This window comes from Camelus dromedarius, chromosome 21 (genome assembly GCF_036321535.1).
Source record: "Camelus dromedarius isolate mCamDro1 chromosome 21, mCamDro1.pat, whole genome shotgun sequence".
NCBI lineage: Eukaryota > Metazoa > Chordata > Mammalia > Artiodactyla > Camelidae > Camelus > Camelus dromedarius.
In genome coordinates, this window is record NC_087456.1 from 18,039,548 (window position 1) to 18,055,031 (window position 15,484).

The 15,484-nt window shown below is 42.3% G+C and overlaps 1 protein-coding gene across 3 annotated transcripts in view; it reads left to right on the forward strand.

Moving 5' to 3' along the window:
- Positions 1-15,484, forward strand: part of LOC105099334 (uncharacterized) — a 109,552-nt gene that overhangs the window by 53,864 nt on the left and 40,204 nt on the right. The window contains exon 4 of one of the 3 annotated variants that reach the window (XM_064477239.1): positions 5,365-5,732. The exons of the other annotated variants lie outside the window; for them this stretch is intronic. Within the exon in view, the coding sequence (XP_064333309.1) occupies positions 5,365-5,422 (58 nt within the window). The 3' untranslated portion in view covers positions 5,423-5,732. Of the gene's footprint in view, positions 1-5,364; positions 5,733-15,484 lie in introns of those variants that run through there. 3 annotated transcript variants of the gene reach the window in all.

The following is a 15,484-nucleotide window of genomic DNA, read 5'->3' on the forward strand; positions in this document are numbered from 1 at the left end:
TCAAATTAGTGAATAAATATGGATTTTCCTAGATCAAAAATACCATCCTTCCATTGACCAATAACTTTCAGCATTAAAATGTCTGGATTTCTTCAGGTGGGTGCTATAGAAAATGATCCAATCAACTTATGACTTCCTGTGATAGATGATCTCCATTCAAGAGGCTAAGAGACATGCTTCTGTGTGTTCTACAAAAGGGTGTCTGGGAGCCTGGCAGCCATTTTCTATCTGTGGTTAGCAAGCAGGGATATATCTGTCCTTTTTAAGTCTCTTATACCAGAGTCTGTTGCTTTTGTTTTACTCTGCACGTGGCCAGTTCAACTGAGCAAAGGTCTACTGAGTGTGTCTTGAATGCTCAGTGCCCTGTTTGGACAAAAAATGCAGCATTAGATTTGGTCCCTGCCCTCAAGGAACTTAGGACTTCCCTGAGGAAGTGATATGTAGACATAGGAAACAAGCAGTAGAATATTTGAATAATAAAATGAATGATACAGACAGGAAATTTAGGAGGGCTTTAGAGAAAAGGTAAAAATTAAGATGTGAAATGGAGTGGGCAGAAAAGACATCCTAGGGATGTGGAACTTAAAATAGCCTTCAAAGAACAGATAGGACCTGGTTAGTCTGAGAGAAAAGAATAGTATTTAAAAGCTCAGGACAAGGAATGACAGTTTGCAGCTGGACATCAGTGAGATTGCCATTTGCCCACCTGGAGGATCCAAGAAGAGCGAGTGAAGTCTGGGTAGGAGGCATTGCCTCCAGGCACTTTGCTTCAAAAAGGCCTGAAGGAAGAAGGGGAGATTTGTTCAAAACACCTGGCCCCAGAATTATGGTGACTGAGAATAGTGCAAACATCACAAAACTAGACAAAATGAAAATAATATCACCAGTCGAAACTTGGGAATAGCAATGGGAGGAAGCTAATTATCTCATCTATCAATCCTTACCATCTAAAATTAAACTTCTATTTAAAAAATAAAAAAAGTCTAATTTCTTAAATACTTTATTCTTTTTTAATTGTATTTTTGTTTTGTTTGTCTTTTGGCGGGGGTGGTAATTAGATTTATTTACTTACTTTAGAGGAGGTGCTGGGGATTGAACCCAGGATTCTGTGCATGCTGAGCATGTGCTCTACCACTTGAGCTATACCCCCCCATTTTATTCTCTTTTTAAAAAAATCTTAGCTATTTTAGGAAACAACGTATCTTGCGGGCAAGAAATATTTGTCTAAAATACCACAATACTTTCAGTGTCACTTCAAGTTATTTTTCCTGCTGCTTAAATTTAAGTAAAATTAAATTTAATATTTAAATTAATATTAAGGGAATAAATAGCATGCCATCTTCATTAAATTATTTCTTTCTATTTAGCTCTCCATTTCCATATCCATCTCACATGCATAGTGACGTTTTCAATTTTGCTCATCAAATGTTAACGCTGGTTAGTTCTGGGCAGTGGGATTTGGGGTGATTTGTTGCTTATTTTCCCTTTGTACTTTCCTATATTGCTCATTTGAAAAAGTAATGAGTATATATCATTTTGATAAAAGCAATTAAGTCATTACTTAAATGAAAATTTTAAAAAATACCACATGTCTAGCCAAACTAGACAAAGTTGAGAAGGGCTATCCAAAAACAGACAAAGAAAGCTAACTTTTCCGATGGTCAGTGTGCTGGTAAAAACTCCAAGCTCACATATTCCCACCCCATTGCTATCTATGGCCATTGTACTAGACTTTATTTAGCCAGCATGGAGGATGTGATTGATGGGGCTCTAACAGTGTCTTAGCCTAGAAATATTTTGAATGGTGTAACAACGACAATTGTTTGTCTACTCATTCTCCATTGTCCTTTTACTCAGGGAAGTGGTCCTATACCACTCCTGGGATGAATCTTGATTGGTCCAAACTTTTCCTGGTGGTCCTGTTTCCCTTTGTCAGTGATTGGTTAAACATGAGCATGTGATACAATTCCAACCAATTAGATGTGAAAGGAAGATTTCTGAGTAGCGATCTTCTGTGAAGGAGTTCTTTGCTTTTCAAAAGAAAACACTAGGAAATGTCCTCATTTTCCTACCTCTTTATGTTATTGTGTAAGCACAGAATTCTCCAAGCTACTACAGCCACCTTAAGACCTGAAACGATAATCCTGAGGACAAAAGCACAGGACTGGGAAGGGGAGAGTGGAAAGAAAGACTCTTGACTGCATAGATCTGTTTGCTGATTGAGCCTAGAGCTGTTCCACCTTTGGTCCTGTTATGTGGGATAGTAAATGTTCTATAGTTCAAGGTACATTTAGTTTGGTTTTCTGTTCTTGTAATTGAAAGCATCCTAGCAGATACATGTAGCCTTGGGACACACTGTGGCATGTACATTAGTCTGGCAACAGGAGCGGAGAGTCTCATAATTTTCTTTTCTACAATAAAAGCCCAGGAGGAATTAGGGAAAATTTCTATGTGTTGCAAATCTATGGGTTCCATTTTAGGCCACATCCATACACATAGAAGGTTGCTGTGTATTGAATACTTATTCTGTGCTAAATTCTTTATCTTATTAATCCACATAACAACTGAAGAACTGCTGTACAGATAAATAGTCTGAAACACAAGGACAAGGCCCTGCTAGTAATTGGCAGAGCCAGGATTTGAATATAGGTCAAAGCTCTCTGTCAATAGATGACATTGGTTCTCAACTGTCAGATTGTTAATACTTGTTGTAAGGTATTTTCACAAGTAATTCATTACTAATGACCAAGCACCAAGTTAAAAAGGAACACACATGGGCAGATTCAAGGCTATCCCTATGTAAAGCGCTCATGAACCTTCGTTCCAGTGTGTTCACTTCCGGCTGTGGGAGAGAAAGCGGTGGGCTCTCTTCAGACCCCGGGGAACTGTGCCCATCCTACAGCTCACCTTATCTGTGCCACTTCCCCTGGGATTCTGGCAGTTCATCCCGTGCTGGGGTAAGAAGTCTATTCCTCCAAAGGGTCCTTGTCACTAGGGTCTTTTTCCTTTTTTTTTTTAAGACAACCCCAGGCCAACCCTACTCTGCTGTTGGAAGAAGTGTAGCTTGCTCCCTGTGTGGCTACTTCTCTCTGCTCTGCCAGCTCTAGTCAGCCTCTTATGTTTAGATTTTTACTCTGGAAAAGCCAGTTTCCCCTCAGGTCCAGAAGACTCATATCAAGCTGGTGGAATAGGTTTCTTGAAACCGCCTCTTACTTAGACTTAAGGTGATGGAGAAGCCCTTCCTCCCTCTCCCATGAACCTCAGAGTTCGCCAGTGACTTTCTTTTCTTTTCTTTTTTTATTGAAGTATAGTCAGTTACAATGTGTCAATTTCTGGTGTACAGCCTAATGTTTCAGTCATACATACACATACATATATTCATTTTCATATTCTTTTTCATTATAGGTTACTACAAGATATTGAATATAGTCTTTGTGCCCCCTTACCTCCCTTAGAAGCTTCCAGGTAGTGAGGGGAGGGTATAGCTCAAGTGGTAGAGTGCATGAGTGGTATGCACAAGGTCCTGGGTTTAATCCCTCCTCTAAAAACAAATAAACCTAATTACCCACTCCCCGCTCTGGCCAAAATAAAATAATTAAATAATATAATAATAAATTTTTAAAAATAATAGATCTTTAAAAAGGTCTTTAAAAAAAGAAGCCTCCAGGTAGATGATGGGCTACTGTGGGGGAACAAAGGCCACAGCCCCCCAGTTCTTCCTGAGAAGGAGGGCCAGTGTCTCTAGGGTAGGTTCCTCGGCCTCAGCACCGCTGCATGTGGGCAGGTAATTCTCTGCTGTGAGGCCCATCCTATGACTGCAGGATGTTTAGCAGCGCCCTGGCCACTACTGATTAGATGTCAGTAGCATCACCCTAGTTGTAACAACCCAAAATGGGCCCAGACATTGCCAAATGTCCCTTGGGGGCAAAACCACCCTCGGCTGAGAAGCACTTCTTTAGAGGCTTGTGTTGCTATCAGCCTGTGGCCCTCCAGAGAGCCCCTATTTTGCATTTTGTGGCAGATGGCTTTGGATATATCCGAAGGTGAGCTAGAGCCAGGCTGGAAGTGGACCCCGAGAGACAATAGCCACATTTGTAGTAAGCTAAGTCATCTAGTGGTAATCATTTCTGTTGATTTCCTTTCCTGGTTTCTTTAGAAGAGTCTTATTCACCCTCGCCTCAGCTGGGACATAGGATAGCAAAAGGAAATTGGAGGTGGTGACACTCAGGCCTTGGGGTGGGAGTACAGCCCCCTCCCCGATCTGTTGCAGCAAAGCCAGCTTGGGTTGTGGTGAGGCTGATAATCCAAGAGCGCTCACAGAGAACACTCCTGGCTTCAGATCCCACTGCCCTTCCCACAGGGAGAATCTCCCTTTGCCATCAAACCACCCAGACAGATCAGATATGGCTGGCTGGCTGGCTGGGTTTCTTTTTCTTTCTTTCTTTCTTTTCTTTTTTTCTTTTTTTTTTTTTTAAACTACCAGTTTTCTGACAATGTTCTCTTAGGATCAGACAAGCAATAGGAGCCACAGGTGTGGAACAGAGCTGACTGAGCTCGTCCTGCCTCAGGTCAGGTTTGTCCTGGAGTCCTGGTGTGGACCTGGGTCCTGCCATCAGGGAAGGAGCAGAAGGCAGCAGCTGCTGGCTGACAGTCTGCTAAGAACCCTTCTTTCAAAGAAGATTGTTTTCTTCCCAACTAAACACATCTAAGAGACAGTCATGGAAGATAAATGAGCAAGGGCCACTCGTGGCCAAGTCTGTACAGCCCAGTAACAAGCTCCCTCAGAGTCCTGATCTCTGCCCTCTGCCTTTATCTCTGTTGCTATTGAGGGAACTCGCCTTGCTGTTGTCGGCTCTGATCCTAGAGACTGAAGTCCCAGCTTTAACAATATCAACCTGAATGGAGGAACTACAAGCACACTCACCTGAGTCTTTTATTTTTAGTGGAATAGAAGTGGATCAGTAGATGTACAAGGGCAAAGCTAGTCAAACATGGGAGGTGATAGGAGTGAAGGCTCAGAGGCAAACATAGGAGTCACAGACAGATGCTGCCCAAAGAAAAATCACAGAGCTATAACCAGCAGAAGAACACAAAATGGTAGGAAAATGCCTGGAAAGACAGAAAGGGAACAGATTTTGACTGTAATACCCTATCTGGTGTGCAGCTATTTCACAGGGGCCATTTTTGACTAGGTCTAAGGAAATTCCACGTGATGGTGGAGAGTGGGGACCCGGCGCACTGGCATAGACTGTATTCCTTACCTTCCCAACAGCCATTTGCCCATATCTTCCCTCAGACAGGTATCAGAGATTTCATTTGGGGAGTGAATCATGACTGGCCTAAACCTGTTTTCATTTTCACTAGTGACTTGCCTATGGACAGACAAGGGACCCTGTTCTACCAGGAAGATTCAAGGGAATAACTAGAGAGGGTTTCTCTTCCTGAATAAGAGGGAGCCTAGCAAGGACAAAACTCGCGCATCTGCCCTTTCCTCCTTGCTGGAATGCCAGTGAGAGAACCGATGCCTGAAGCTTTGCTAGCCAACCCTGGTCTCCGATCTGACAAATATGAGAATGCAGAGCCAATGCACAGAGGTGGTGGAATAGAAGAATGGAAAGAGTTTGGACCCTCGAGGGTATCTTCCAGCTGCTGAACTGCGCTGAAGCCACCCATCCTTCTAGACTCTTGTGAGACCAACAGTTAGGCCATGGCTGATTGTTTTTTCCTCATGCTCCAACTCATCCTAAGGGATACACCAAAAACTCTTATGTATTTCCTATTTCCTTAAATGATCTATTAAACAAAGTTCTTAGGAAATGACTTACATGAAAAATAAAAAACTTCTTTTTTTTTTAATCCTGAGAGTTAAGCAAAAGGTTACGGAAAAATGGAATTCTTTACAAAAATAACACACTGCATACATATTTGCTTGATATTGTGAGAACCACTCAGGCTTAAAGAAACATCTTATAATGTCTGGTTTTGTTGATCTTGGACATGGTTATCTTCCTCTCTGTCAAATGATGGATTCCCACTGAGAAGCAGCCGCTTACTTTTTTTCCCCCTCTTTTTTGTTCTGATGATGCTAACGATCCCTTGTATGACAGACACAGAGAAGAATGCAGGAGACAAATGGGGGAATGCATTCAATTCACATAAGAATTTAATGAGTCAATCTAGATTACCAACCCCTCACTGGCAAGGTTATATCTTTGTAGCGATTTGTTCTCACCTACCCCTGTCATTGTTTACTTTCTCTATGCCAACAACAGTAGTCACAGAGTTTAGAGTGACTTGCTATTTGTCAATACAGATTTAGTGGCCTGAGATTTTGAGCTGTGGCTTTTGTTCCAGCTAGATATTTTCATGTCGTTTAGATTAATAAAACATGAAGGAATTTCTGGTATAATGCATGTGCTCTGCTTTGCTCTTTGATGGCATATTAATTATATGCATACATCTTCCTTTTAAGAAAATAGAATCACACATCTCTAAGCTTTAACTTGCTGTCCAGATTCCTGTTGATTCTTCCTCTATTGTTTTTTTAGTAGAAAATTTGTAATAAAAATAGAGACGAGCACTTTGGTTTTCGTGGTTGCTAATAACAGAAAATTATTAGAGCAGCTCTTTTTTTCCATCCTTCATCATGGGAAAGAGCTAGGCTAGCAACGCCTGGGACTGAAGGTCACGCTGCTGGGCTTTGTGGGGACAGATGGCCACTGCTCATCATGTTAGCAAGAAGCTTGATGCTGACTTCTGGACATCAGCTGCTCACTATGTATATTAAGTGATAATTTAGCTTCAGGTGGCACTAGCCCTCATGCGGTCTGATCTCCTGCCATCTTAATGGAAAATATTTGGACAGCGGTACCTTACTTTCTTGTAGTCCATTGTGAGACAAAAGCAGGCTCTGCAATGCATCTAATAACACTAATAATAAATTATATTGCTTCTGATCATTTGGATTTAGCTTTGCCAACTAGATATTCTGAATTTAAAGCCTCAAGGGACAAATTTGTGAGTTATGGTCAGGGGGTGGGGTGTGGGGGAGCAACAACAACAACAACAAAGCCTTGTGAAAATAAAGCCACAGGAGCACTGGGGCTGGGATGGGAGCAGAGCCAGGCAGGGCTTGGGGGAAGACATTGAGCTGAACTGTTACTTGGTTTCAAAAGAATACTAACTTCCTTGGTTGTAGTAGTTTTATCAATAAATTCTCTGCTTCTGAAGTAGCTTAAAGTTCTCTAGAGCAGCGATATTGTTAATTCTCATTGAATTCCTATATGTCAGTGTTTCACAGGTAAATGGAAGAACCAGACCCATAGCACAGGCTACTCTTCCTTGGGTGATGTTTGTTATTGGTCCCAGTTAGAGAACTGTAGAAAACTTAATTAATTTTGTTTATTTATATTCCTTACCACATTCCATAACGGGCTGGATGCTGTATCCTGACTGTATATTGTCTAATAAGAGAGAAAACACAAATCTAGAATCAGAGCTAGAAAAAATATGGATTCGATTGGAAGACCATAATCCAAGATAACATGTGATATACAGGATCATAAAATCTTATACTGCTAGCAAGACTGACAAATTTGGATCTAAGTTTCCTGGTTACCAGGTCAAAAAGGAAATATAGTAAGTTATAAAATATTCTCAAATTCAGAATTCACATTTCCATGGGGGGAAAAGCATGCCACTTTTTAAAAAGATGCAAATTTTACCTAACTCTCAGGTCTTAATGAAAGTTCTGAAGTAAGTAAATAAAATAAATTTCTGTTGTTGAAGCCACTCAGTCTATGGTACATAGTTCTGGCAGCCCTAGCAAACCATGGCTAGGATGGAACTATGGAAACCACAGTTCCAGCCATGTGCATGCCCCCTCTCTCGTCTCCTGAAGGCTCTCCACTGAGCTTTCCTGACTGATTTTCTCAGAGGCTCCTTCATTCAGTGTTAAAAAAGCAAGTATGTGCCTAAGGCCACCCCTCACCCCAGCCAACCACACACACATACACACAATAGCGTGGAGTGGATACCTAGGCAGTGAATAAAGAACTAGTTGGTGGGGGGTAGGGTGTAGCTCAGTGGTAGAGTGCATGCTTAACATGCATGACCTCATGGGTTCAATCCCCAGTACCACCATATAAATATTTAAATAAATAAACTTAATTCCCCCCTCCAAAAAAAAAAAAAAAAAAAAAAAGCTAGTTAAAGAAAAAGTAGTAGGTGGTTTCCTAAACTCAGGCCCTCCTCAATTAAAAAAAAAAACAAAACAAAAGACAAGCCTAAGCTCAGGCCCCAAGTTTAAAAGAGAAACTGGGCTTCTCCCTCCCCACCCCCACTCTAACCAGGATATTAACCATAGAACCAATATGATGTTTAGTAATTTGTTTCTGAGTTGCAAGGCAATACCTGTGGGAAGCAACCTAAATTCAGTAGTATATTCAAGGTATTGAACAAAGAAGTCAGTTAAAGGGGAAGGAGAACTACTTGGAATAGAAACATTTTCAAGATCTGTGTAATAAATAATGGAGGCAGAAGTGGAAATTTCTTTGAGGGTTAATGAGTGTACTTGGGTGCCCTTCTCAGGAGATATTTTTAAGGCCTCCACTCCACGGATGGATTAAGACAACATGAAATTATTTCATATTTGGTAAATGGCTTCTACTTTGCAAATATATGCAAATACATGATCTCATTTGATTTTCACAACATTCCTGAAAAGCCACCATTCCTGATAAAGAAACTGGGACTCAGAGATTAAGTGATTCCTCTAATTGGTTGAGCCAGAATTTGCCTAAATTCAGGCAAATTCCTCAGGGCCTGTTTTTGCAAAATTGAAAAGGAACAGTACTAAGGGGAGTTCCTTACAGCTCTGGAGCTAGACTTTTGGGTCAAATCTTCATTCAGTGGCACGGTTTTTTTTTAACACCTCTCTGCTTTGGTGTCTCCACCTGCAAAATGGGACTCACGACATTATCCAACTCAGACTGTAGAATTGCAGTGAGATTAAATGACGTCGTAGCACATTTGAGCAGTTCACCTGGACTACAGGTAGTGTTCAGTGATGGTTTATCATTTTTACTGACTGGTTGCTTTTCTTCACCTTCCTCTGAATCTTTCTTTTCCTTTCTTTCTTGCAGGCCCTTTTTAGCAAATTTTACGCTGCTGCATCCATAGAACATCACAGACCCATAGTCATCTTAGGGTGCAAAGTTCAATCCCAGCGCTCCTGTTCTATTCCTGTCCCTGGAATTTGGGACCAATTCTTGTCATCCTGAGCAATAAGCAATGTGAAAGGGAGCTAATGCTAGCCCTTCCCCTGGGACCTCTTAGCAAGGAATCAGGGGTTTTGTTTGTTTGTTTTGAAGCAGAGGCTCTTTCACTTTCAAGGGGCCCGAAAGTGTTTTCGCGTGTGGGTGCGGATGGCAGGCGCCAGTCCGAGCTCTCTCAGGCCCAGGATCCGGTTAGGCCACTTCCTCTCTCTCCTGGGAACGCGTCTCCCGGGGCAGGGGGTGTGGGAAGAGCTGCGGAGCGTTCCAGCTCTGGCGCTCCGCACAGGGGGCTCCCCGCGCGAGGCGGGGACCCGCAGAGGGAGAGAATTACACCGGCTCGGCGCCCGCCCAGAGCACAAAGAGGGGATTACGGTCCCGCTGGGGAGAGGGGGGGCAGGCGGCTGATAATGCGGGGCTGTCACCCCGGCTCATTCCTCTCATTCCTTCCACGATCGCCGTGGTGCGAGCGGGAGCAGCGGGGGAACATTCCCGACCCGGGCCGCCCAAGCGCCGGCGGAGCCCCGCTGCCCCGGCGCCCTCCCGCCGCGCCCTCGGTGTCCGCCCTCTCGGCCTCCCGGAGCGCGGGCCGAGCGGAGCTGGGGGCTCTCTTCTTGCTTTGAATTCTGACTGCACCCTCCGCTACACGGCATGCGGGCTGAACTGCTGGATGCTTAAGAGAGACTATGTGAAAAAGGCGGATGAAAACATGCCAAAGAGAAAACGCCAAGCAGATCCAGATGTACCGGGATAGTGGCTCCACTCTCCTGCAGACCGCTCAAAGACTCGCTGTCGCAGGAAAGCGACCTTAGCTATGATTTTTACAGATGAGAGGGCCGAGGGGAGAAGACAGTTACCGACAGGACTGGGGTTAGAACCCGATCTCCGCCTATGGCACCTACTAAAAGGCTGAATTGAAAGTTAGTTGGTAGGAGCCACACGAGCTCAGGTCACTTTTTGCTTCTGTCAGTGTAGCCTTTGGTTATTCAGAATGTTGGAACGGACTAATATAGTAGTATTGGGGGGTTGTTGTGTGTGTGTGTGTGTGTGCGTCTAAGGAATGAGGTTCTTAGCTTAACATTTTCAACGCCTGTGAGTGGTATGAAGCAAGATAAATTGGTAACTTACAACCATTGCCGCATTTCAGTTGGGTCCTCTGAATTTCAGATTTCCTTTAGCTAGAGATAAAGGGTAGGGCGGAAGATTGTCAGCTGCGGGCAGTAGGGAGTGGCTCCACCGGTATGGCTGGGACAGGCTGAGACAGCCTGAGACTGAACAGTATATGGCCTGGCAGTTGCCCACCCCCACTTCCTGTGGGGTATTCACAACCCCCTCCCACCTGGCTCTCCTCACCCAAACATCTCTGCTCCAAGCTTACAGGTAAGGAGCAGAGCGCTCCTACTAAAGTAGGCGGGGTTCTAACTGTTCTGACAAATCAGGTGAAAAGAATCTTGAGTCACTGTGGTTGCCTATGATCTACCAAATGTATCCTTCCAAATTACTGCAGTGGAAAGGCAAATCAGCTCAGTTGGTTGTGCCTAGTTAATTCCTTTCGTGTGTATGTGTCTGTGTGTCTGTCTGTGTGTATGGATTACCCACTCTGTCAGGTAATTCCTCCTTCGGCCTTTTTATAGAAGACATTTTGGAGGAGTTGAACTTTGCTCTGTTCTTTGAGGTTAGGAGGGCAAAACTCTAAGATGCTGGTTATTTTCATATTTATATCCTTAGTAATCTCTTGCTTTATTTATTGAATGTCTTTTTAGGGCTAAAAAGAATGCTATGTTTAGGAATGAATTGGAGCATCTCTATCTTCGGTGCTGCTGGAGGAAGGAGGTATTTTGCTATAAGCTAAGACCAGTATGCAAAAAAAAAAAAAAAAAAAAAAGTCCACCAGGCAGAAGACTCATGGGCCACTTACCCATATATTCCCTTGTGCCACACTACAAAACAACAGAGAGGGAATGGATGTCACAGAAGACAGTGGAGAGAGTGGTGCTGCTTTTTCTTACATGCTGCTTCTATTTTTAAAGAAATATTTTTAGCATTTTTTATTTTTTATTTTATTTTTTAATATATATTTTTATTGAAGTATACCCAGCTTACAATGTTGTCAGTTTCTGGTGTACAGCACAATGCTTCAGTCATACATGAACATACATATATTCGTTTCCATATTCTTTTTCACCATAAGTTACTACAAGATATTGAGTACAGTTCTCTGCGCTATACAGTATGAACTTGTTATTTATATATTTTATATATATTACTATCTGCAAATCTCAAATTCCCAATTTATCCCTTCCCACTCTCTTCCCCCCTGGTAACCATAAGTTTGTTTTCTATGTCTGTGAGTCTGTTTCTGTTTTGTAAATAAGTTCATATGTCTTTTTTTAGATTCCACATACAAGTGATATCATATGGTATTTTTCTTTCTCTTTCTGGCATACTTCACTTAGAATGACAATCTCCAGGTCCATCCATGTTGCTGCAAATGGCATTATTTTATTCTTTTTTATGGCTGAGTAGAATTCCATTGTATAAATATACCACTGCTTCTTTATCTAGTCATCTGTCAAAGGACATTTAGGTTGTTTCCATGTCTTGGCTATTGTAAATAGTGCTGTTATGAACATTGGGGTGCATATATCTTTTTGAATTAAGGTTCCTTCTGGATATATGCCCAGGAGTGGGATTGCTGGATCATATGATAAGTCTATTTTTAGTCTTTTGAGGAGTCTCCATACTGTTTTCCATAACAGCTGCACCAAACTCATTCCCACCAACAGTGTAGGACGGTTCCCTTTTCTTCACACCCTCTGCAGCATTTATCGTTTGTTAGCACTTATTTTACATTTTACAATAACATTATCATTACATATTTAACTTTATATTTTACTTAGTCAATTACTTACCATACTTCTTATACAGTTTGCTTCACTCTTCTAGAAATGTTGTTGCAATTTAATTTTTGTTTTTCCAGAGCACTTCCTGGAGTGAGTTTTTCAGAAAGAGAATAAAATGAGATCCATTTAGAACCCTTGCATAACAAAAATATTTTTAGTCTACCCTTACATATGAATAAAATTTGTTGTCAGGTATAGAAATCTTGGATCAGTCAACTTTTTTTCTAGAAAGTCTGAAAACATTGCTCATTGGTTTTAGGATTGAGTATGAGATGGTGCCAGAATGATTTTCTTTGCTTTAAAGAAGGAGTACTCTCTGAGAGTTGTAAGATTTTCACTGGAAATGAAAAATTGTCCTAAACCTAGTCTGGATAGACCTTTTTGCATGATGTGTTTCTCAGGTTCCTTTGGGGAAGAAATTAATATTCCTGATAAAATGCTTAAGTAATTTTAAAATAAACTTTAATGAGCTTAAAGAGAGCCTGCCTCTGGGAGATTAGCTTCCCACCCGCTCAGCTGACTGTCAGTCAAAAATCTAATGATCTTTAACCAGAAATTCTATTCTAGTCCTTCTTTTTTTCCTACAGATACGTCCACCAAGAGAGGAATCTTTAAGTTGGTCTGTTTCTGGACTCTTCCTTTGAAGCAAATGCTCATAACTCAATTTTCTGAGTTTTTTTCTTTTTCTTTTTCTTTTTCATCTTTATTTTTGGAGTTCAGAAATCTTCCTGGGACAAGTCTAAGTGTAAAGAGACACTGCTGTTGATGAGTCACAAGAAGGAAAGGCAGAAGAAAGCCATTAATTTGTTCCTTTTTTTTTTTTTTTAACCTGCAAGTAGTGGGAAACCATTGAGGTTATGGAGGAGAGGGCTTTGGGAAGATAGTTCTGGTGGTGGTGTGCAGAGACAGAAGCACAGACACCCTCATACTATAAAAAGCATCTGCAGCTACTTGTCAGAACCCTGTGGACCTGAAGAGCCACCAGTAATAGCTGATTTGAACCAATAGCTCCCTCCCTCCCTGAATCCCTGCAAACGTTAACCCCGTGGAACCAAAATCCTTACAGTGGGGTTGAGGCATCATGACTGTTATCTTTTCAATCTCCCCAGAGGATTCTACATGCAGCCAGGGTTGAAAACCACAGTGTAAATATTTTTCTGCTACACTGGACTCCATTATTCTTTCCAGGTACAATTCCAACTACTCCTACCTTGTTTCAATTTCCCCTATACTTTGTTGCCATAAAGTATCTTCATTGACCTAGATGTATTTTTACTCACTGTAGTCATCAATGCAACAACTATTTGTAGAATTTTTTACGCCAGGACTATGCTAAATGATGGAGTGTCTCCACTGTACGGGATCCAAAACCATGCAAATAAGTATCCTCCTCCCCTCCTGACTTGGGTCCCAAAGGCACTGCTCCTAAGCTCTCACTGCTGTCACTACTAGGACATAGAATCCCTTGCTTGTCCCCTGGATCCTTAAACACAATATAGTCCTGCTTTCACCCCCAAATTGTCTGCCACCCAATTGCTTGTGCTCCTTATTCCTCTGCTACATCTCGGTCTTTTTGGAGGCAATAGGTAAGTAGGGGCAGCAAGCCTCCCAAAACAATCTTTTACTGGACTGAACTAGTCTGAACTGAAACAGTCTTTGGTCCTTGCAGTACGCAATAACTGGAGACACAAAATGAAAAAATGCCCATGTGAATGTAGAAGGAAAAAATGCTGCAGAGATTGACTCTCAGAGCCTCTTGGCTCATATAACGTTCCTTCTTTCTCTGATCATTCCCGTGCTTTCTGCTGTCTTTCTCATGAATAAGACACTGGGTCCTTTTCTCCTTGTCTTTCTTTAGGTAATCAGAGCCAGGAGGAAAACAGAGTGATTGGGAATGAAGTGTACATTTGGCTGAGTATAAGAGGGAACATATGATTTTGTGGTCAATTTATTTTCACCTCATTCATTCCCAGGGGTACATGGTTTTCGCCTCATTGGTTTTCTGGGTTCATTGACTTGAAGTTTGCTGTGTATGGGAGGTTGCTTCATGTCTTCTCAAGCCATCTTTTTTAATTGTCTTGGCCACCCTCTGCCTTAAGCTTGAACTAGTTTGAACTAATCTCAGTGGTTTACCTACTTGATATGACCCTTGTGTTTTTAGGAGAAATATCATATTATTTAATCTTTGTACTATAAATATTAGAGTTTAAAGAGATCTTACAAATCATTCTAGTCCTACTCTTTTATTAAATATGAGGACACTGAAGATCAGGGAGGTTGAAGGATTTGCCTAAGGTCACACAGCTAGAAAAGCAGCAGAGCTAGACTGCCTCCTTAGAATGGAAGGAAGGAATGAAAAAAAAAAAAATACAGTGGAGGAGGGAAGAAAATGAAAACTTGTACTCCAGATGTATCAGTTAGGATGCTTTTGGTTGCAAGTAACATCCTATTTGACTCAAACTGGCTTAAATAATAAGGCACACAGCATCTCACACATCAGGAAGTTCTGATCCAGGTAGGCTGCAGGAATACTCTGATTAGGGCTCCCGGCTCCACTTCTCAGTGATTCCTTACCTAACCTGTGTCTATGTGTCGGCTTTGCTCTCAGAATGGCTTCCCATATGATGCTAAGGTGACGACAGTGGCAACAGGTGCACTGGGCTTCCACGTTCACTCTCAGATGGAGACACAGAGAGAGGGCAGGAGGGGAAGGGACAGAGAGAGCACGAGTCGGAAGTCCTCCCCTTCAGGCTGAGCGGGCCAGCTTAGGACACAAGCTCACCCCTAGACCAGTAATAGCCACTAGAGGAAACCATGAGCGTGAGTCTGTGTTCCTGAGCCAATCTCTGGCCAGGAGGATGAGCTCACTATGATTCATTTTGACCCTACCTCTATCAGCCCCTGCCTCTGGAGGTGGGGATGGAGTCAATTTCTCATGTGTTGCTTAATTAAGTTCATGAAGGAGAGGTTGATCAGGGTTCCCTTAGAAAGAAAGAGGGGAGGAGTGGAGGGGTTAGGGAAGGTACATCAGAAACCATGAAGGCACACGGACAGCACGTGGCACAGAGCTCACACTCAGCAGACAGCAAATGCCCAGCTCCTGGTGCTGTTCTTGTTCTCCGTCCAATGATGCAAGTGGCAGGAAGGAAAGAGGACAGGCTTTCTTTCATGCTTTTAGAAGACTACCCCATCTGATTTGAAGAAGGGGTGCCTGGGTCAGAGTTCCACCTGAAGGTGACTCCCTGAGTACATGGGCCGTGTGGAAACTTCAGTCTAAGTAGGGTTCTTTACTGTCTTGAAAGGATTTGA